The 24,072-nt window shown below is 42.0% G+C and overlaps 1 protein-coding gene across 1 annotated transcript in view; it reads left to right on the top strand.

Moving 5' to 3' along the window:
* csmd2 (CUB and Sushi multiple domains 2) overlaps positions 1-24,072 on the top strand; it is a 2,031,293-nt gene that overhangs the window by 1,916,996 nt on the left and 90,225 nt on the right. The window contains exons 54-56 of the mRNA XM_063033882.1: positions 3,159-3,332; positions 3,423-3,611; positions 9,322-9,495. Coding sequence (XP_062889952.1) covers positions 3,159-3,332; positions 3,423-3,611; positions 9,322-9,495 — 537 coding nt within the window. The remainder of the gene's footprint in view (positions 1-3,158; positions 3,333-3,422; positions 3,612-9,321; positions 9,496-24,072) is intronic.

Raw genomic sequence — 24,072 nt, forward strand, 5'->3', positions numbered from 1 at the left:
AGATTGTTGGCCATTCACCCAGTCTCCGAGGGTGTTGGTGAGACATTGAAGCCCAGTGCTTATTCAAGGACAGATTGTGGTGCATGCGTGTTTTTTGAGGAGGAGAGGTGATTTCTGCTGGGTGTGATGAGGTATCGGGGTAGGACTGTCCATTGATGAGGTAAAGAGACAACAGCCACACACTGGGGAGGATCAGAATGGGGTGTTGTGGGGAGGGGGATTTGGGAGGAATGGCAGTCATCTTGTGCCACAATAATCGGGGAAAGCTCTTGATGCTTGCATTTGGAACTAGGCAGGACAAGTTGTTTGTTTGGGCATTGAGTAACACATTAAGTCTTCCAGTTCACAAGTGTATAAGCAAAGTGATGTTGTCTCAGAAATATCTATTCATGTCTTCCAACAGGAAAACTTGGTTCACAATCCCCTGCTGCAATGCTTTACCATCTCCTGTCTCCCTAATATGGAAATGAGTGACTCTTGCCAGGATATGTGTAGACAAATGTTACCAGTGATATAAAACAAGTAGCTTTAATTGCATAAAACTGAAATAAACAGGGATTATTCATGCGTGCAAAACAAATTTTGGTTCTTAATAGTTAAAATTTAATCCCAAAGATAGCCATTCATCTTTCCCCATATTATAAACTTCACTCTGCTGCCCACTATCACTGTGCATTAATACCGAGTGAGGGAAAGTGCTATTTGCTGTCTGTCTGCTGCCTCTCTGACTGATTAAGCACTAGGACCCTTGCAGCAGCAGTGATGTAAAGCCTGTTTCTCCTTCTGTGTTCTCCTCCTCTCCGGCATTCCCATTCAGTATTATTTCCCAATAATGACACAGCTGGTCTCTAATTGTGAATCGCAGTCAAGCTGTCATGCTCTTCGATTCAACAATGTACTTGCTTCAACTTAAATTTTTAACAACAGATGATGTTGTTTCTTGTACCGTCTGAAACAGAATATTTGATAGTTTACTTTGGACAATATGAATTTTCTTCAGTATGTATTACGTTTGCAATGCCCAGTGGATTCAATAATTCTTAAAATTAAAAAAAAAAGCAGGTGTGATAGCACATCTTTGCTACAGCTACCAGAAAAAACTGGACAACGGCAAATAGGCTCAGAGGTCGACGTGCCAAAACAGAGCAAGCACTACACCAATGGGGCGCCTGACAAACCCCAGCTTGCCCCTGTGTTGCCAACCCAGGACGTCTTCTGACTGGTCCAAACATGCCCTCTCACCAAGATCTGAGACAGCTTTGCTGCGGTCCATCAATGCGGCCATGAACTGGAGGAGTGGCTTGATACAAAACAATTAGAAGTGCGAAGAAAAAAAACACCTGCCTTACAAAACAACAACAACACAAAGGCTTGAATATTCTTTTAATGTCTAGCAAGTTGAATGCAGAACCCTAGAATCTCGTCGACTACGTTCCTTGTTTTAAGCCATAGATCAATCCTTTGCAATAAGCAGAATAATGCTTCATTGCTCTTGGTAAGATTATATATTTTTTAATTAATTCTGAACAGAGACAAAACATATATTGATGGAGCTTGGGTTATGAACCTTTTTTAGCATTGGTAACATATGGAAGTAGTTTCCTCCTACAAATGAGATTAGGAATAACCAATGATTCTCTACCAGCTGATTCTCTACTCTTTATACTGAATTAATGGTTATATTCACTTCCTGTCGGTTCTAACCAATCTGTTTCTTCATATATTAACTCTATGTAAGGCTATATTGATCTTAAGGTGTTGTGTACATCAAGCATTTTACTGTGTCCATCACTGAGATTATTTAATAATGTTATATTACTCATAGTGCAAAAACTACATCCAATTTCCATATCAGGTGAAACTTTGTGCCAGAAATACAGTTCCTAATAGCAGAATATAAGCTAATTGCTGATCATTTCCCAGTATCAGAGACAAGTTCTTGTACACGGTGAATAGAGTAGTTTTATATTAAGTAGTGATTATCTGTTTATCCACCATATCTGTATAGCATTGTATGAAATCAGTAACCTTTCAGCAAATTGATTCATTTCTACATTCCTGAATTTGGAGGAGTCAGTATCATAATTAACTGGGATAACCACAAGCATTTTTTACAGGTATACTGTATCAACAATATATACATTCTGCAAGAATTTGACCATTTGGTAGGCATCTGTGTCCTAAATCTCTTTTAGACTGATTAGATTTCCAGTGGTGTATATTGGGTTCCTTACATGAGATCTGTGTATTTATATATTGTTGATTTCATAGATGTGCCATAATTTTTATGCACTGATTGAATTTCACAATACAGTGGATTCCAGTCAATTGGGACAGCCACTATTTGGGACAATTCTTAAAGAACAAAACAAAGCAAGAAAATAGCCAGGATTCCCTTTTGTTTATTTGGGACATTATCCCACTTAATTGGGATTGGAGACTGTTGCCAAACTGTTTCTAACTAGCTTCAGTCATGTGAACTTGTGTAGCCATTAGATACTGCACTGTGCATAGGGTGGAAAGTTTTAAAATATTATCAGTTGCATGTGCTTGTGTTCAAAAAATAGTGATTTTGTCACTAACAGTTGGTGAGAAATAAGCAGTAAGTTATCTTAGAACTCATTTGCCTACCGCAGTTTCAAGTATTCAGGCTTGGAGATTCCAGGAGCGAAAATGAAATGATTCCACTTCTTCAAGTTAGGAACTACAAAGAATTTGAAGGCATCAACAATCATTTTGAATGTTACAATGAAAGTAAAGATTCGGTGGGTGCAAACATTGAAAGCACTGGTTGAAGACAGTGCACTGTCTGTAGTAGGCGATGTGTTGTTTTTATTCATTTACAGCCAATCCAGAAAACGTGGTATTCTCCATCACGAACTATTAGGAACTAATATACACCTTTATAGTACTGTAGTAGTACTGATGGTGTTCTAATTTATTCTGCATTTCATTTAGATGCAGCATTTATTACTCAGTTAAACAGTAGTTTGCCCTTTTTATACCATTTTAACTACTTACATGAAACTTTAGAAAATTGAGGTCCAAAATGTACTGGTCCCAATGTGTCCCAATTAAAATGGAATGCACTATATTCGAGTTTTTTTTAGAATGCTCAGATGTTACTGAGTAACTGTTATATTATTTACCTTTTCTAGCTCTTTCATGTGGTCACCCTGGTAATCCAGTGAATGGAGTAACTCACGGAACTCAATTTAACCTGAATGATGTGGTTAGATTTACCTGTAATCCAGGTTACTTACTGCATGGATCTACTAGCTCCCAGTGCCAATCTAATGGGCAGTGGAGCAATTCCTTTCCTGCATGTAAAGGTACAAGCTCTAACTATAAAGCAGTTTCAAAGATCTTAACATGTAGAAAGATGGTCCATAGAGTTTGAATATATTCTTATTTTCTTGTAGTTGTTAACTGTTCAGATCCTGCACATGTAGAAAATGGAATTCGCCGAGTACAATTGAACATTGCCCAGAGATTTAGTTATGGCAGTACTGTCTCGTACGAGTGCAATGCTCGATACTACCTGCTGGGATCAGATGTGCTGACATGTCAAGGTGATGGCTCCTGGGACAAGTCACTCCCAAAATGCCTCTGTAAGTGAAAATGCTGCCTTTAAATGAATGTATTATTCTGCAAAAGAGAATAATTTAATCCTAGTGTGTAATTTGTCTTAGTAGAAGTTAGTAATAAATTCAGATATTGATGTCATTTCATTGAGCAGTAAAGAAATAAAATTATAAATTAAATTGTTAACTAACATGGTCAGACATACAGTGTGTTCGGAATATAAGAATTTCCATTTAGAAAGGAGTTGCGAAACTTCTTTAACCAGAGGGTGGTGAATCAGTGGAAATTATTGGCATAGATGGCTGTGGAGGTCAAGTGATTGGGTAGATTTGAAGTGGAAGTTGATAGGTACTTAATTAGTATGGGGGGGGTCAAAGGCCAAACGCGTAAAAAGAAAAGGGCTAAGAGGGAAATAAATTAGCTGTGATCATGTGGTGAAGAAGAGTTGTTGGGCCAAATAGCGCAATTTTGCTTCTGTGTCTTATGGTCTGATGGAATACTGCGGAGAGGAAGTTAAAATGTTAATCTGATCACTCAGTGGAATTTATTCAATGCATTTCTACTTAATGACCTGAAGAATCTCTATAATTCACAAGAGGAAAGTCAAAAATGAAATGAATTTTTTTCTCAGTCAAGCAAAATGTGAAAATTCAAGAGATGCCGGGCATCAATCAGTTTCAGCTATTGTATTGTGAGGATTTAAAATACTAAGCAAGCATGTCCTTTTTAATGATAGAGCTTAGATCCAGTCCACTTTTGGTGACAGGAGAGGAGTACATTCAAGCAGTGATTGTACTATTAGTGACAAGTGACTGACAACTGAGCTAAGAGGGTTTAATTGTTGCTCTAATGCTGTTATTATGGTCAACAGTGAAAGGACAATAATCATGCATTTCCCAAAGGGAAGGCTGATACTGCTGATTCTAGCATCCCCATTTTTTTTATTTAGCCATGTCAGTGCAGTTACTGTCAGTTTTACAGTGTAATGATAGAGAGCACTGACAACTTGGTCATCGGAATTGGCTTTGGTGTATTATTGTCTTGTAGTAAAAAGATTGTTTTGCATACCATTTATACAGACCAGATCATTATACAGTGCATTGAGCTAGAATAAGGTAAAACAATAACACTGCAGAATATAAGTGTAAAAGAATGGAGTCAACAAGGAAGTGCAAAATGATAACGATTGTGAAACCAGGAGTCCATTTATCATAGAAGAGTTCCATTCAAGAGTCTGATAACAGTGAGTTAGAAGCTGTCCTTGAGCCTGGTGATTCATGCTTTCAGGTTTTTGCATCTCCTACTTGATGAAAGAGGGTAGAAGAGAGAATGTATGAGGTGGGTAGTCTTTTCAATTATGCTGTCTACTTTACTGATGCAGCGAGAAATATAGACAGAGTCTATAGAGGGGAGTCTGGTTCCCGTGATGTACTGATCTTTGTTCACAACTCTCTGCAGTTTCTTGTGATCGCGCTGTGATGGATATTCAATTCCTGGCCCAGGGGGCCTCTTCTATTTTGCCAAGCTCAGCTTTCTAAACACAGCAGTGGATATTTATGGAGATCAAGGAGTTGGTTTTGAATAAGATAGCCTTCCAACTAATATTCTATGCTTAGCTGCTGGTCATAAACAGGAGCCAGTCTTCAGCGTTTAATGTTGTTTGAGGTTGAAAGGACCACTTTGCAAACTGAAGTACTGTCTACAGAAAGTAGAATCTTGGATCACAGCACCTGGACTGAATTCTCGAGAGGTGTACTCTAAGACAATGTATATGTTAATTTTTCTTGTTTCAAAACAGACAATGCTGGCTAAGTTATTTAGTTCAAAGAAGCCAGTAGGTCAGGTGGATAATATCATTTAGTATATCAAATGACTGATGTGGTAATAAGTTGAAAGCTTTGTGTACTGATGGAGTCAGCTTTGCAGCATTAATTGTAGGAGTCAGGAAACTGTGTCTCCAAGAAGCTTTTAGACCGTTTGTGTAAAAAGGGTATGCAAGGAAATAACATAGAAATGTGTAGTCACCTAAGTGGGAAAGAAACAAGATAAATGTTAAGAGTTGTCTGGGCTTTTTTGGAACATTTAAGGAACATCAAGAAGAATGATAGAAAGACAGGGTGACTCGAATTGATTCCTCTGGCTTCAATTTCTGTGATAGATGATTCATTCTTCTGCATCATTAGTATGTCTTTTTAGCTTATAGGAATTGTAATTGTGTTTTGAAAATCCTTTGTGTTTTACAAATGGTTTGTAATTTGAATGTCTTTTATACGATTGAAATCCTCTGTGAGATTTTAATGTTGTTTGGATTTAAACGTGTATCACTGAAAATAAATGGACTCTGTTTGAATGGCTTTGTTAGCTGGAAGCATCTTCTCCATGATAGGGAAGGGGACCCACCACTCAAATAGTGGGTATTGACAATTAAACTTGCCATGGGGAATAAGCAGGGAAGTGAAGTAGTCTTTGAAGATTTGATTGTTACAGTATTACCTCCCTTTAGTGAGGGTACCCAAGGCTATTTAAATCAGATGGGGCTTAAGAATCTCCATCTGAGTTTAAAACCTTGCGTTCAGCAAACCCAATACCATCACAACATGCAAAGCAGTTGCTTTACCAAGTTTACCAGACAGAATGCTTACTATGGAGAATCAATAAAACTTATTACGATCACAAATCCCAGCCCATTCTGATTGCTGTTCTGAGCATATCTTGATCATTGTATGACTGAAATAAAACCTTACACTGTTGTTACTGAGTACAAGTTGCTATGGAAACTGCCACTGGAGCATCGCTCTTGGAATTTTCCGGCATTTGTGGTTGCTAGCAAAGGTTTGTAGTTGGAATGTTACCTTAGATACATGAAGGAACTCCTGTAAATTATTTGAAATAATTATTTATCTGATACTGTTAGATAATGTACTTTGCCAGTGCGTGTCATATTGTAAACATATACCGGACAGTCTTTGGTAACTATGAGTGAAACTCACCCTCCAGGACAAGGGAGTATCTTAGTTCATTATCCATTGCACAGGCCTTGTTATCTTCTGTTCTACAACTGAATGAAATGGCAACAATAATCTCCAAATCCATGGGTTGTAAGGGAAGATCTGCATTGTGGTTTACCTTTAAAAATGTAATGACAGATGATTAAAAGTGATCATTTTCTTGCAAACTCTCTTCGGCTGTTCATGATACTGTCTAATGGCGTCATCACGTAATGGACACCAAAGAGACAGAAATTATGCATCCTACGAAACAGATGTGTAATGAGCTTTTAACACAAAAATGGTAGTAGAGCTGCTGTCTCACAGCCTCAGAGACACTTGTTCCATTCTGATCTCTGGTATTGTCTATTGATGTCTTCCTTGTGACCCCACGGATTTCTTTCATGTACTCCATTTCCTCCCCCCACATTATGTGGCTTATTAAGTTAATTGACCATTAATAAATGTCATTTGTTTGAAGGTGAATGGTAGGGAATCCAGGATGATGGGAATGCGTAGATTAATAGAAACTACTGCTCAATTGTAGCCATAATCTCTGTAGACACTATACCACTAACAACCAAAAACAATTATCTCTTGGAGCCACTCAGTGGTCACAACTCATTATTTAAATAACACATAAATTTAAATTGTGTTCGTATCAATAACAGCTACCATTCATTTCTTTGTAAATATCTTTGGGTATTTATCTCTGAATACTGTATATGCTAAGTTCAAAGTCAAGGATTCAAAGTACATTTATTATCAAAGTAGATATATAGTATACAACCCTGAAATTCATCTTCTTCCCCACAGACAATGATGAGACAAAGAACAACCATGGAACTAACCCTTTCAAAGAAAATCATCAAACATCAACCACCCTCCCCCACCCCAGGTCCACATCACACACAAAAAAAATGACACAACAAAAAAATTAGCAAAAATACAGAATATAAAACACAAAATCGAAAGGCATATTTCACGTCATCACTTTGTAAATACATGAAAAATTTTGGATATTTGAAATGGATCAGACATCATCTACAGAGAAAGACATGAATTTGACCTCATGATTCATTGACCATTCTTCGGGATAGGAAAGCATCATGGATGTACTGGACTTTTACTAAGTGCAGCTACAGGGGGGAAAGTTCAAGAAGGAAGCTCTGTGATTTTCTACTGTTTATTCCCCTCCATAGACACTGCATGACTGGCTGAGTTCCTCCAGCATTTTGTAGTGTTGCTCTTTGCGTTGGAGGAGGGAAGGGTAATTCATTTCAAAAACCTGACATTGCAAGGTAAAAGAGGATGATACTAAGATCAGTAAAGAAGCAAATCATATCAAGTTAAATTATCATTCAACCATACATGGATGCAGGAAAAAGAAACGGAGTGGTTCTGGGGCCAAGGTGCAAAGCATATGCAGCACACTCAAAATAGTGAGCAAGAAAAAAAACATAAACACACAAAAAAAATCACATATAGTCCAAAACCCTGAGTGTCATGTCCCACAAATTGATGGTACAATTCCCAGCAATCCAGCCTGTCATTCCACTGATCAAGCACTGGAGGGCAATATCGACGGGAGAGCCGAACACCTAACTGAGCACAGACGCCATGCAGGACAGCCTCCGGCATCTCCTTACTTGGACTGCAGCAGCAGACAAGCCCGCGGCTGGAGGCTTAGTCCTCACTGCAATCGAGGCTATGCAGCTCCCACACCACCTAGCTATCCACCAAACAAAGGAAACAGGGATGTGGTATCTTGCGTTATCAATGTCCAACAGGGTTTTGCAGTCACAAGGGGAACATCCAAGACAACCACCACTTGTTTTACAGTAATTTACGCCTCTCTCTGTTTCAGTACCAGCACAATATATGGCCTGGGGGCAGAATGTGTTGGTCTACCTTGTAAATATGAGGCCCTGCAGTCTCCGCTTCCTTACCCTTCCTTACCTGTGGTGGCAACTTTGTCCCTTAAGCCAATAAGTCCGACAGAACATTAGGTTTTCCTGCTGAAGTGCATGCCACCTTTAGTAGACCCAACACATCAAATTAAACCATGTCTCAAAATTAGCAAATCTCCTTTCAAAATACTTTATACACCTTTGATTTAACAAACACTATGAAAATGTTAAATTTAAACACAAATTTAATATATTAAGAATATAATAACTAACAAACCCTAAAAATACTTAAATTGATAAAAGTAATTTCAGTATGGTTACATTAAGAATTAGATACAACAGTTAATTTAATGAAAAATCCAAAAAAAAACCACCTCTGGAGAGGTTCATTCCTCTTGAGTGAATTATGTTGTTTAATCTGTGCCATGTTCAGGTTCAGCTGGGAAATAGGAGCAATGTCAGAGTGTGGTTGGAAAGGCAGCAAAATCTTTGCAACATCCATATTCACAAGCCTGGTCCTCAGAAATTAATGAGAATCCCAGAGTTATACAGCATGGGACTTTGCCCTTTGGCTCACTTTGTCACTGTCAACCAATGTGCCTTCCTAAACTCGTTCCATTTGCCGGCATCTGGCCTATATCCCTCTGAACCTTTCCCATCCAGACTGTCAGTTCAGTCCTACAATACCATAATTATTACACTCTCTTTTGTATAATTGTGCCCAGAACATGATCCATTTTAAATGCTGAATTCACCTGTTCATTGTGCTGTTTCTTAACCAATTAATTTGTAAATTTCATTTAAAAGATGTATTTTTTACCATTTTTTTTCTGTCCTAGTGGTGCTCTGTAGTCACCCTGGTTTTCCCCCAGGAGCAGAACTGCATGGTGATCAGTTTACAGTTGGCTCCACGGTACGATACCAGTGCAGCCAGAGAAGGCATCTGATTGGAAATAGTACTCGTGTTTGCAATCCGGATGGACATTGGAGTGGATCATTGCCACACTGCTCAGGTAAGCCTTCCCTCTCAGCACATGGGGCTCTGAGAGGGCTCACTATCTGTCAACCATAAATTTGACACAGTGTTCATTTGAACTCCTCTATTGATGTATGAGCTATCTGGCATAAAATAGATTTTGTATTCATATCTCATGTATGTAGTCATTGATGTAAACTCTATTGCATCCTGAAGGACAATCAGCCATTGTGTTGATGCAACCTAACTATAACCATAGTGATTGCTTGCTCACTCAGTTGTGACCAAGGCCTGAGGCCTCTATTGCAAGTTAATGGAGGTATGTTCTCATGTAGCTGTCTGGGAGTGCAGTGGCATCCACACCAGACTGTGAAGTGAGTGGTCCCAGGTTCAAATCTGGCTGGCTCATTGCGCACATTCCATCCATGCCGAGATGAGTGTCAAGCTAGCAACTCAGCCTCGTCAAAAACAGGCAAGTGCTAAAGGAACGGCGAGGTTGCCACCTGATGTGCCACAGGGCACGGAGAGGAACAGCAATATTCTCACAAAATAGTTGTCTGATGTTGTCTACTCCTGTTGGCAGTTGGGAGAGTGCTGACTCTTCATTTTTGACTGTGGATTGTGTGTGGAAGACATCATTGCTGTGGGTGGGAGGGGTTGGTTTTGCATGAAGTTGGGGGAGGTTGGTGGGTGTGATTAAATGCAGGAGTGTTGGTGGTGGGACTGGTATACCCTGGATGGCCACCAACATAAAGATCTGAGATGCGATCAGATGAAGTGAGGCACTCCTGTTCATGTAGCAAAGCAGGAGGACCACAAGATTGGAAGATGCCTAGAGTCAGGGCTTTATCCTTTGGTTCTGGGAGGGTCACCCATGCCTAGCAGGTCAAAGTGTAGAGGTCAGACTAAGAGTTTTTCTCTGGTTCTCCAGGTTTGGGGTTCAGCCCAGGGCTAAGAACCCCGACTGGTCAAACAAAGCTGTTACAGAAATAGCAATGAAGAATCCTTCTACTGTAGATATGTGTGCGGTCAAAGACAGACAGAGACGGAGGACGTTCATTGCTGTCCTAAGTGGCAGTGTTGCAATGAGCAGAAAGTAAGTAAAGATGAGTGAAAGAGTATGAGATAGGGGAAGAGGGAGAGAAAGTAAAAGGTTGGTTTATATTTTAAAAAATCACTACTTGGAACTTAATCAGCTGCAGGTCAAGAAGTAATGATAAATGAGTAGTATTAATATACCCAGAGATAATACCTGACATATGGAGAATCTGCCTTCCAGAAATATGAATCAAAGCTGTGCCATATTAATATACTGTGGTTCATTCCTATTTATCTGACTGATGCTTAAATTATTAAGAGGGCATCAACATGAAAAAACTATTTACTTAAGTATGGTAAGAACTGGAGGGGATGTTTTTCAGTGATTGTAAGAGAAACAAATTGAAGGATAGTGGGCTTGCATGAGAACTACCAGCCTCATGATAATGACCTTTCCCCTTTTTTAACAAGGAGATGGGTAATCCTTCAAGGGACCTCAAGAGTAGTGGAGAGATGTGATACTATTATAGCAACACACATAAAAGTTGCTGGTGAACGCAGCAGGCCAGGCAGCATCTCTAGGAAGAGGTGCAGTTGACGTTTCAGGCCGAGACCCTTTGTCAGGACTAACTGAAGGAAGAGTGAGTAAGGGATTTGAAAGTTGGAGGGGGAGGGGGAGATCCAAAATGATAGGAGAAGACAGGAGGGGGAGGGATGGAGCCAAGAGCTGGACAGGTGATTGGCAAAAGGGATACGAGAGGATCATGGGACAGGAGGTCCGGGAAGAAAGGCAAGGGGGGGCGGGGGGACACAGAGGATGGGCAAGGGGTATATTCAGAGGGACAGAGGGAGAAAAAGGTGAGTGAGAGAAAGAATGTGTGTATAAAAATAAGTAACAGATGGGGTACGAGGGGGAGGTGGGGCATTAGCAGAAGTTAGAGAAGTCGATGTTCATGCCATCAGGTTGGAGGCTACCCAGACGGAATATAAGGTGTTGTTCCTCCAACCTGAGTGTGGCTTCATCTTTACAGTAGAGGAGGCCGTGGATAGACATGTCAGAATGGGAATGGGATGTGGAATTAAAATGTGTGGCCACTGGGAGATCCTGCTTTCTCTGGCGGACAGAGCGTAGGTGTTCAGCAAAGCGATCTCCTAGTCTGCGTCGGGTCTCGCCAATATATAAAAGGCCACATCAGGAGCACTGGATGCAGTTTATCACCCCAGTCGACTCACAGGTGAAGTGTTGTCTCACCTGGAAGGACTGTTTGGGGCCCTGAATGGTGGTAAGTAAGGAAGTGTAAGGGCATGTGTAGCACTGGTTCCGCTTACACGGATAAGTGCCAGGAGGGAGATCAGTGGGGAGGGATGGGGGGGACAAATGGACAAGGAAGTCGCATAGGGAGCGATCCCTGTGGAATGCAGAGAGAGGGGGGGAGGGAAAGATGTGCTTAGTGGTGAGATCCCGTTGGAGGTGGCGGAAGTTACGGAGAATAATATGTTGGACCCGGAGGCTAGTGGGGTGGTAGGTGAGGACCAGGGGAACCCTATTCCTGGTGAGGTGGTGGAAGGATGGAGTGAGAGCAGATGTATGTGAAATGGGGGAGATGCGTTTAAGAGCACAGTTGATAGTGGAGGAAGGAAAGCCCCTTTCTTTAAAAAAGGAAGACATCTCCCTCGTCCTAGAATGAAAAGCCTCATCCTGAGAGCAGATGTGGCAGAGATGGAGGAATTGCGAGAAGGGGATGGCGTTTTTGCAAGAGACAGGGTGAGAAGAGAAATAGTCCAGATAGCTGTGAGAGTCAGTAGGCTTATAGTAGACATCAGTGGATAAGCTGTCTCCAGAGACAGAGACAGAAAGATCTAGAAAGGGGAGGGAGGTGTCAGAAATGGACCAGGTAAACTTGAGGGCAGGGTGAAAGTTGGAGGCAAAGTTAATAAAGTCAACGAGCTCTGCATGCGTGTAGGAAGCAGCGCCAATGCAGTCGTCGATGTAGCGAAGGAAAAGTGGGGGACAGATACCAGAATAGGCACGGAACATAGATTGTTCCACAAAGCCAACAAAAAGGCAGGCATAGCTAGGACCCATATGGGTGCCCATAGCTACACCTTTAGTTTGGAGGAAGTGGGAGGAGCCAAAGGAGAAATTATTAAGAGTAAGGACTAATTCCGCTAGACAGAGCAGAGTGGTGGTAGAGGGGAACTGATTAGGTCTGGAATCCAAAAAGAAGCGTAGAGCTTTGAGACCTTCCTGATGGGGGATGGAAGTATATAGAGACTGGACATCCATGGTGAAAATGAAGCAGTGGGGGCCAGGGAACTTAAAATTATCGAAAAGTTTAAGAGCGTGAGAAGTGTCACGAACATAGGTAGGAAGGGATTGAACAAGCGGGGATAAAACCGTGTCGAGGTATGCAGAAACGAGTTCGGTGGGGCAGGAGCAAGCTGAGACAATAGGTCGGCCAGGACAGGCAGGTTTGTGGATTTTGGGTAGGAGGTAGAAACGGGATGTGCGAGGTGTGGGAGCTATAAGGTTGGTAGCAGTGGATGGGAGATCCCCTGAGCGGATAAAGTCAGTGATGGTGTGGGAGACAATGGCCTGGTGCTCCTTAGTGGGGTCACGATCGAGGGGTAAATAAGAGGAGGTATCCGCGAGTTGTCGCTGTGCCTCAGCAAGGTACAGGTCAGTATGCCAGACTACAACAGCACCTCCCTTACCGGCGGGTTTAATAGTAAGGTTAGGATTAGTGCGGAGGGAGTGGAGAGCAGAGCGTTCCGAAGGAGCGAGGTTGGAATGGGGACAAGGTGTGGTGAAGTCGAGACGGTTGATGTCCCGTTGGCAGTTAGCGATAAAGAGATCCAGAGCAGGCAGAAGACCAGAGCGGGGTGGAATAGGGTTCCCCTGGTCCTCACCTACCACCCCACCAGCCTCCGGGTCCAACATATTATTCTCCGTAACTTCGGCCACCTCCAACGGGATCCCACCACTAAGCACATCTTTCCCTCCTCCCCTCTCTCTGCATTCCGCAGGGATTGCTCCCTATGTGACTCCCTTGTCCATTCGTCCCCCCCATCCCTCCCCACTGATCTCCCTCCTGGCACTTATCCGTGTAAGCGGAGCAAGTGCTATACATGCCCTTACACTTCCTCCCTTACCACCATTCAGGGCCCCAAACAGTCCTTCCAGGTGAGGCAACACTTCACTTGTGAGTCGGCTGGGGTGATATACTGCATCCGGTGCTCCTGATGTGGCCTTTTATATATTGGCGAGACCCGACGCAGACTAGGAGATCGCTTTTCTGAACACCTACGTTCTGTCCACCAGAGAAAGCAGGATCTCCCAATGGCCACACATTTTATTCCACATCCCATTCCCATTCTGACATGTCTATCCACGGCCTCCTCTACTGTAAAGATGAAGCCACACTCAGGTTGGAGGAACAACACCTTATATTCCGTCTGGGTAGCCTCCAACCTGATGGCATGAACATCGACTTCTCTAACTTCCGCTAATGCCCCACCTCCCCCTTGTACCCCATCTGTTACTTATTTTTATACACACATTCTTTCTCTCACTCTCCTTTTTCTCCCTCTGTCCCTCTGAATATACCCCTTGCCCATCCTCTGGGTATTCCCTCCCTCCCCCATTCCCTTCTCCCCGGACCTCCTGTCCCATGATCCTCTCATATCCCTTTTGCCAATCACCTGTCCAGCTCTTGGCTCCATCTCTCCCCCTCTTGTCTTCTCCTATCATTTTGGATCTCCCCCTCCCCCTCCCACTTTCAAATCTCTTACTAGCTCTTCTTTCAGTTAGTCCTGACGAAGGGTCTCGGCCTGAAACGTCGACTGCACCTCTTCCTAGAGATGCTGCCTGGCCTGCTGCGTTCACCAGCAAATTTTATGTGTGTTGCTTGAATTTCCAGCATCTGCAGAATTCCTGTTGTTTGATACTATTATATCTGTATTAGTACCAAATTGATGGCAGAAGAACTGTGCATGCAGAAGAAAATCAGACCTTAGTGACCCAGTGCCTCCACAATCCATAGTTTCCACGTGCCTGCACTTAACTGCTCTGCAAGTGGGGGGCTGGGGGTGATCTCTCTAGCATAAAATATCTCAGATTGTGGGAAGATGCTGGGCTCTGACAGCTTATTAAGAAAGCCCTGTGCCAAAATACACCAGAGAGCTGGCAAAGCCCTCATAGAGCTGCTTGCAATTCAGAGGAATTTGGAATGATGTATTAAAGATCCCTGCCTTTGCCTCTTAATCATTAACTCAAAAAAAACTGAAATCAATGGGTTCTCAATTCCCCCACCAGGTCTCACTCTGCATAGTATCAAAGATACGATTACCTGGGTGCAAATACTGCAGAACCTCAGCGAGGCAGTTGAACACTTTGGGAAGTCAACCACCCAAGAGATCTGAATAGGTTTTAATATGCTGAATCTGTCCTGGACTTGTTGGGAATTCAAGTTTAATGGCTAAACCCAAGCAATTGCATTTGGCATTAGTCAGCGAGAGATCCCACCCAAGGTGAATAAGCGTCAGGGACTGGAGTAAGTCAGAAATTCTGCTCCAGTGTGAGTCTATGAATCTGTCACTCTAACACAAGCAGTGCACAATTGTCCATCCAGCGGAACAAATAAAGACACTATAGCAGTAAACATACCCAGAGTAAATCATGGAAATATATCTATTAAAAAAGCAATGCATTCTGCAACAATGCATCAGAGAAATTAAAAATTCTTTGGATGAAGGAAATAAAATCTGATTATTTTGGCTGTCTTTCCTAATTTATAAACAATCTGCTCTTTAATAACAGAATTGCTTCAGGTATTGCTATAATATCTGTCATAGTTTAAACTACAAATGTGAATTAAATTATTTAGTCAACAAGTGCAGGGGAAGAAAATTATCAGCATGTACGAAGTGCCTGCACTTATTTTCTTGCTTATAACAATTATTCCTAACTACCCTGGAGAGAATACAATCAAAACAAAAAAAAACATGAATTTTCCATGAGCTCTGATCACAGATATTAAAATGTATTATCCAGATTTTGTTTTGTAAGTGTTTCACCGAGAACAACACACACACTCTTGCAAAAAAAAAACATATTGTTACTAGTTATCTTTTGTTCTGTCCTGGGGTTTCAAATTGGGGAAGGGGGAGCTTGACAGAATGCCCACCATTTTAAAAAGGAGATGTTCTAATTGCAAGTTTATAATCAGAGAATGGATGGAATATCGCATGGTGGAAGCCAATATTAGAATACTGTCTCTGAATGAAACACAGCAAAAAATATTTGGAGATCTTTAAGTCATTTACATATTCATTACTTCAAACTCTTATTAAAGTTCATGACAAAATGCAGAAAGTCGTCCTTCTTTCTGTGCATACACCATGACATTGTGAATGTATGTATATCATTCGGCAGAGGTTGAATTTCTACCCCGATGGATAAGAATTTTGACTCTTCAGTCTTGGTTCAAGTCTACCTCAGTTTCCATTCTATTATGAAGACTTCACAATAGGTTTGGACCACTAAAAACCTGCATCCAAAATATGGTTGGCTGGTTGGCATCCATCTGTCTCGAAGGACTATGGATGATGATAATCATCATCACAGACGTGGGCAGAAGGTGTGGAGATCCTGAGATGCCCAGTCGTCAAGATCCCCCTCTCAGCCTCACCAGCGCGTAGTTGAAAGGAAAGCTTATAAAGCAATATGTCTGGCACCAGCTTAGCTGCAGGAACTGTCAGAAGAATGTTCAATGACTTCCAGCTGCTTCAGGGGCTCCAATTCGGATTTGCTGTCTGGGTTTACTTCCATAGCCTGCGCCTCTCCCGAGGCTGCCCACAGGCAGTGGGGCTATTTACCCATCACTGGGGATCAGCTTCATGAGCACTCAGGTGTATCCACACACTGGTGGGCCTATGTGCTGTGTGTGCAGGGGCCAGACCTCTACTCTGTCCTCTGTAGTTCAGCCTGAGTCCGAAAGAAGTTCAATTTCTGTGTGTCGTCAGCGAGGAGGCACTATATGAGGTTTGCCATTGGAGAGGCTATGTACTGGCAGGGAGAGACTTACACATTCAGCTCTCCTTTTTGTAAGACTGCTCGCCAGCGGTGGAAGCTGAAAGTGAGAGCGACAAGCACTACCCACTACACCACCACAATAGATGTGTCACAACAACAATTTTGACACCAAAATGTATGGTGCAAAGTAATACCTTCGATTAATCTTGAATTCCTCATGCATATTTTCTCCTAAGAAATAAACAGGCATGACAGTTCCTGGGTCAAGGGACAAAGTTATGTTACTGGTAGTGTGAAGGGAGATTTAACTTGTCTCTTAATTATTCTAAGCTGAGTGCTTAATGTTCCTAGTACCTTTGAAACAGTAATTTTAGTAGAGAACAAATTCTATTCTCAAAAAGGTCTACACTAGAGTTACTTTGGAGCAATTATTAATTAGTGTAGATTTTAAACAGTATAAAGAATAGAGATGAAATATGTACACAAAATGTATAACCTATGAGAAAAGTGTTTTGAAGGAAATTTTGGTTCCCTGCACAGTTTATTTAATGGTATTTGCTTTAAACAGCTGGGCATAATGACTCCAGAAGTGCAATCTTTAACATTCTGATACCAAAAGATAAAGAGATCTTTAGCATTTTTCATGAACTCAAGAACCATCAGAAAAGTACAGTGCAGGCTTGCGCTTCCAGCTCTTTGCAAACCTGCCTACCCGTTACTAGAATTTCAGAGGAAGCTGCTGAACCAAAAACACTGACAGAACTAATGGAGCAACGTATGTGAATCGACCAAGTACAGCACCCACACCAAGGTGAAGCTGTATCAGAGCTGTGTTCTGTCCACACCATTGTACGGGTCAGAATGCTGGCGCTGGTGCAGGCAGAGAATGACCTTGCCAAACTGCCATCATTCCACACCATGAGCCTTGAAAGACCAGTCCTGCCGAAGGATTTCAGCCCAAAATGTCAACTGTACTTTTTTCCACAGATGCTGCCTGGCCTGCTGAGGTCCTCCAGCATTTTGTGTGTGTTGCTCAGATTTCCAGCATCTGCAGATTTTCTCTTATTTGTGCAAACTACTACCACTACTAGTCGACTCAGGCCTAGCGGGCCGGCGTCGGGCACGATGACAGACTCTCCACTTCTTCCTCTCCCTGATCAGTGTGTTCAGTTCATCTACATTAGCCACGCCACTGCCTTCTAGGAGCGTGTTGACTATAGTCTTGGGAGGGCACCCAGGGTTCATCCTTCCATGCTTGGGCTCCCATATGATGACTGGGCTGGCAGGTAGCTCGGGGTGGCGTAGACAGTGCCCCGCTAGTTGCAGTCTTCTTGCCTCGATTTTAGTGGAGAGCATCGGTAGGTTGTTATAGAGGTCAACATTCGTCATGTGCTGTTGCCAACTCACGTCAAAAGCCATCCGGAGCATTCGTGTATAGCAACCATCCAGAGACTTTCACATCGTCTTGGTGAGTGTCCACGTCTCGCATCCCTACGTGAGGATGGACTCTATGACTGCTATGAAAATCATCTTTTTAAGCCCTCTGGTCAGGTTCGATTTCCAGATTTCCTTCATGTCATTCATAGCCCTCCATGCCAGCGCCTTCCGTATCTTTATGTCCTTCTTCAAACTCATCAATCCTCCGCATTTTCTGGCCAAGAAAGATCTCCAACCACGCCCTACTCCTTCAGTGTCACCATGAGGACATGACCACAATCGTCATGTGCAAACATTGGAGATGGAGTGGGCACTTGATGAGACCAACTCCATCTTCAAGACCGCACTTCATTGGACTCCTGAAGGGTGGAGGATACGCGGGAGACCAAAGGCAACTTTGCCCCATATCGTAGAGGCAGAAATGAGGACCTTGAACCACACCCGGGGCACGAAGAGAAGACAGCCAAGGACAGACAGAGATAGAGGGCCTTCATTGATGCCCTAAATGCCAGTAGCTCAACAGGCAGTAGCTAACTAATGGAGCAGATATACCTGCCCTGCATTAGTCAAAATATTCAATTTCTCCAAAAATGTACTGATTGATCAAGATTTTATTGGAGAACGTAATTTACCCTGTTCACTCATTCTCGATTCCTGGGTTCCCTCAATGAGATGTTTATTCTCCACTCTTTTAGCCATATGCCATTCAAAAGGAAAAATAAAATTTATGTAAGGAAACGTTTGCCAAGGATTCATCACCATCCATTTAGCGGTGATTAAGGATGGGCAATAAATACAGGACTTGCCACTGGCACCCATATCCTGAAAATTAATTAAGAGGATGGTCTGCCAGCAAATTGTTACCCAGCTGGTATTGATGGATATTTCTGCAGCATAATTAGGGAACTGCCGGGAAAAAAATCTTGAATATAATACATATGTGAATTATGTCTCAAAACTTTTACACTGTATTTTTTTATGCTGAGTTAAACGTAATCCACTTGCATAAGGCAAAACTGCTATTATCTGATTGGAAACAACAGGAATTCTGCAGATGCTGGAAATTCAAGCAACATACATCAAAGTTGCTGGTGAATGCAGCAGGCCAAGTAGCATCTATAGGAAGAGGTGCAGTCGACGTTTCAGGCCGAGACCCTTCGTCAGGACTAACTGAAGGAAGAGTGAGTAAGGGATTTGAAAGCTGGAGGGGGAGGGGGAGATGCAAAATGATAGGAGAAGACAGGAGAGGGAGGGATAGAGCCGAGAGCTGGACAGGTGATAGGCAAAAGGGGATACGAGAGGATCATGGGACAGGAGGGATAGGCAAAAGGGGATACGAGAGGATCATGGGACAGGAGGATTCTTTCTCTCACTCTCCTTTTTCTCCCACTGTCCCTCTGAATATACCTCTTGCCCATCCTCTGGGTCACCCCCCCCCGTCTTTCTTCCCGGACCTCCTGTCCCATGATCCTCTCGTATCCCCTTTTGCCTATCACCTGTCCAGCTCTCGGCTCTATCCCTCCCCCTCCTGTCTTCTCCTATTATTTTGCATTTCCCCCTCCCCCTCCAGCTTTCAAATCCCTTACTCACTCTTCCTTCAGTTAGTCCTGACGAAGGGTCTCGGCCTGAAACGTCGACTGCACCTCTTCCTATAGATGCTACTCGGCCCGCTGCGTTCACCAGCAACTTTGATGTATATTATCTGATTGGTTCAGTTTGAAGTCAATTTCAGCCACAATTTACTGATTGCACCCAAAATGATAATACAAGCCACAAATTCTAAATTTGCTGATGACACCAAACTTGGCAGGATTGTGAATTGAGAAGATATTAATGCATTCTAAATGGAGTGATAAGGTCCTTTGTAGAAGGTTGGCCAGTGAGGTCATGCGATCCATGGGGACTGGATGTTTTGGAATCAGAAGTGGGCTTGCACAGTAGTGATTAGCATGATGCTATTGCTGCTCAGGGTTTTACAGTTCGGAGCAATATCCTCCGTAAAGAGTTGGTTTGGGAGTTGCTGGCAGTGTAGCTCAAAGGGCTGGAAAAGCCTATTCTGTGTTTTATCTCGAAATACAATAAATAAGAAGGCAGGGGGTACTATTCTGGCTGGAGATCTGTGATCTGTGGTGCTGCGCAGGACCACATGCCCCTCAAGTGGACAAAATATTTAGTAAGTTTATAGATGACACAAAAATTGGGGACAGTGAAGAAGACCGTCGAAGGATACAGATCATTTACAGTAATGGCAGAGTAATGCCAGAAGGAGTTTAATGTGGGTAATTATGAGAGGTTACACTTTGGCACAACAACTATATGGGGAGAGTATGCAGTTAATGGCATGACCCTTAATAGCACTGATGTAGAGAGAAGTTCAAATCTATAGCTTCTTGAAAGCTGCTGCATGGATTCTCTGATGACTCAGCAACAGTTGGGTGGATAAAGGGAGGACGGGAGGGTGAATACAGGGCCCTGGTGGAGGACTTGGTCAAATGGTGCAAGCTGAATCATCTGCGGCTCAACATCAGTAAGACAAAGGAGATGCTGATGGACTTTAGGAAGACTAAGCCTGCACTGCTCCCTGTAACTATTGTTGGTGAGCACGTGGATGTGCTGAGTACCTACAAATAGCAGGGGGTGCACCTGGGTGACAGAGTTTAGTGGAGCACCAACACAGAGACTATGTACAAGAAGGGCCAGGGTCGCCTCTGCTTCCTCAGGAGACTGAGATCCTTTGGAGTATGCAGAGCTCTCCTTCACATGGTCTACCAATCTGTTGTCACCAGTACAATCGTCTGTCTGGTGGTGTGCTGGAGCAATGACAACACAGGTGATGCCAACAGGCTCAATAAATTGATTAGAAAGGCTGGTTCTGTTATAGGAGTCAAACTGGACACACTGGAGGCTGTGGTAGAAACCATAGAAACCATAGTAAAACTACAGCACAGAAACAGGCCTTTTGGCCTTTCTTGGCTGTGCCGAACCATTTTCTGCCTAGTCCCACTGACCTGCACACGGACCATATCCCTCCATACACCTCCCATCCATGTATCTGTCCAATTTATTCTTAAATGTTAAAAAAGAACCCGAATTTACCACCTCGTCTGGCAGCTCATTCCATACTCCCACCACTCTCTGTGTGAAGAAGCCCCCTCTAATGTTCCCTTTAAACTTTTCCCCCCTCACCCTTAACCCATGTCCTCTGGATTTTTTCTCCCCTTGCCTCAGTGGAAAAAGCCTGCTTGCATTTACTCTATCTATACCCATCATAATTTTATATACCTCTATCAAATCTCCCCTCATTCTTCTACGCTCCAGGGAATAAAGTCCTAACCTATTCAACCTTTCTCTGTAACTGAGTTTCTCAAGTCCCAGCAACATCCTTGTAAACCTTCTCTGCACTCTTTCAACCTTATTTATATCCTTCCTGTAATTTGGTGACCGAAACTGAACACAATACTCCAGATTCGGCCTCACCAATGCCTTATACAACCTCATCATAACATTCCAGCTCTTATACTCAATACTTTGATTAATAAAGGCCAATGTACCAAAAGCTCTCTTTACGACCCTATCTACCTGTGACGCCACTTTTAGGGAATTTTGTATCTGTATTCCCCGATCCCTCTGTTCCCCTGCACTCCTCAGTGCCTTACCATTAACCCTGTATGTTCTACGTTGGTTTGTCCTTCCAAACCAAAGGAGAACAAAGGACCCTACAGAAAATGCTGGGAATTCTGGACAATATTTCTCCCCCTCCACATGCCACGTTGGCTGAACAGAAGAGCACTTTTAGTAATAAACAAAGACAACTGTGCTGCTTCATAGAGCGCTATATGAGGTCATTCTTACCCTTGGCCGTTAGGCTCTATAATGAGTCAACCTATCGCCAGGAAAAGTGATGACCCGCTCCTGTTAGACTGTTTGAGGTAACTTTTTAAAAATTATTTCTTACTTTTCTAATAATATTCATATATCTGTGCACTTATAATGCTACTGTGACACAGTAATTTCCTTTGGGATCAATAAAGTATCTATCTGTTTTCTAGTTGTCTGTCTCAAGGGAATTAGTTATAAGGAGAGGCTGGACTACCTTGGATTGTTTTCTCAGTGGTTGAGGGGAGATATGATAGAAATTTACAAAAACATTATGAGACGCATCAATAGGAGAGATAGGCAGTATCTTTTTTTCTCAGAGCAAAAAATTTAAATGCTATAAGGCATAGTTTTAAGGGGGTTGAGTTTAAAGAGGGTGAGCAGATAAAAGATGCAGATTCCTGGAATATGTCTCCATGGGTGGCAGTGGAGCAGATATAATAGTAGATATTAAGTGTCTTTTAAATAGGCACATGGATATTAACGTGTGGAGGAATATGGATCATTTGTAGAGAAAAGGAATTATTTTAATTTGGCATCATGCTTATCACAGATATTATAGGCCAAAGGGCCTAATCCTCTGCTGAACTATTCTATGTTCTTTGAAACAAACATGCTGGTAGGATTAGCAAGCCTGTGGCAGATGAAATTTAATGCGGAAAATGAGGAAAAGTAGTATAGAATATAAGATTTTTTTTCTAAAAGGGATGCAAAAGCACAAGGACTTCGGAAATATGGGTGCAAGATTCTTTAAAAGTGGCAGGGATGGTTAGAAGACAAGTTATGCATATGTTTGTGCTCTATCAAAAAAGACATATTGCTTAAAAGCAGGGAAGTTATGCTATAAAACTCTGGCATAGCTTCAGATGAAGTATGGTGATCTATTCTGGCTACCTAATTATCAGAGGAATGCGAAGGCTTTAGAGAAAATCCAGAAAAGATTTATGGAAAGGATTACAGTCACAAGGATAGATTAGAGGTTGGATCTGTTTTCCTTTGAGAACGACGAGGCAAGATTTAAGGGAAGTACGTGGAAGGCGATAAAAGGTTTGGATAATGTTGATAGTCGGAAGTTGTTCCCATTGATCGAGGCGTCAAGTATTTTAAACCACACATGTAATATAAAAGAGAAATAAAATTAAGGGTGACTTCAGGGGGAAAGAACTTGTTATGCAGTGTGTGATTTGAATCTGGAATGGACAGCCTGCAGGTATAACGGTGGTAGATTCCATTATGATCTTCAGAATGAAATTGTGTTGATATATGGGGAGGGAAAAAATTACAATGCTATCAAGAAGTTGCTCTGGGAAGAGAGTGGGTATGAATTCAAAGGGCTAAATAACCACCTCCTCTACTGCAAAGACGCTATGAATTCTATGATATAGATTTGCCACTAAGGAATTTGTTTATCCTAGTCAATAGTGATTGTATTTTGTCATGGATCCTTTATTATGAATACATCCAGTTAGACAACCATTCTAGACATTGGAAAAGCAAAATCAAACTGAAAAATCCAACAGCATTTATTGAGCATATTTTACATCTATATTCTTCTGTAAATCTAGAGTAAGTCACATGTTATATTGAACGCTTTTATTTCCGATGGTGAATTTAAAAATCAAATGTCAAAATATCCCTGTTTTGTACACACTTGCTGCTTTTAATTCCCAGACCACTAGGCAGCTTCTGAAAGCATTTCAATACGATCTGTTGATACTGGCTTGCATTGTTTTATGACACTGGATTATTTTTTCTATCAATCAATGAAATTACTTTCCAGTCACAGCATCTTACAGCACAGAAACAGGCCTTTCTGCCCAACTGGTCTGTGCTGACCAAGGCACCCAGCCAGGCTAGTCCCATTTGCCTGCATTTGGCCCATAGTCTTATAAATGTTTCCTATCTATGTACCTCTCTAAATGTCTTTGAACAAAATTCTCTCAAAATAGATATTTCTTAGCATTTTTTGTCAGTAATCCAGCATTTTAATAACCAAAACAGAGTAGATTTTTTTCACATCCTCAAAAATGTGGTTAAAGTCTGTGTTTTACTACCAAAGTTGACGTTTTATTTCAAGATTTTTTTTATATATTCCAAGAATGATATTGTTGAAGTGTTCAGCATTGGATTTGTGCAGTAACAGCCATGTGGTGACATAAGGCTGCATCTGAGAGGATTTGAGACATTCTTTGCTCCTTTCAAAAGACATGGAAGCAAACTGCAGGCGAA

This window comes from Mobula hypostoma, chromosome 26, assembly GCF_963921235.1.
Source record: "Mobula hypostoma chromosome 26, sMobHyp1.1, whole genome shotgun sequence".
NCBI lineage: Eukaryota > Metazoa > Chordata > Chondrichthyes > Myliobatiformes > Myliobatidae > Mobula > Mobula hypostoma.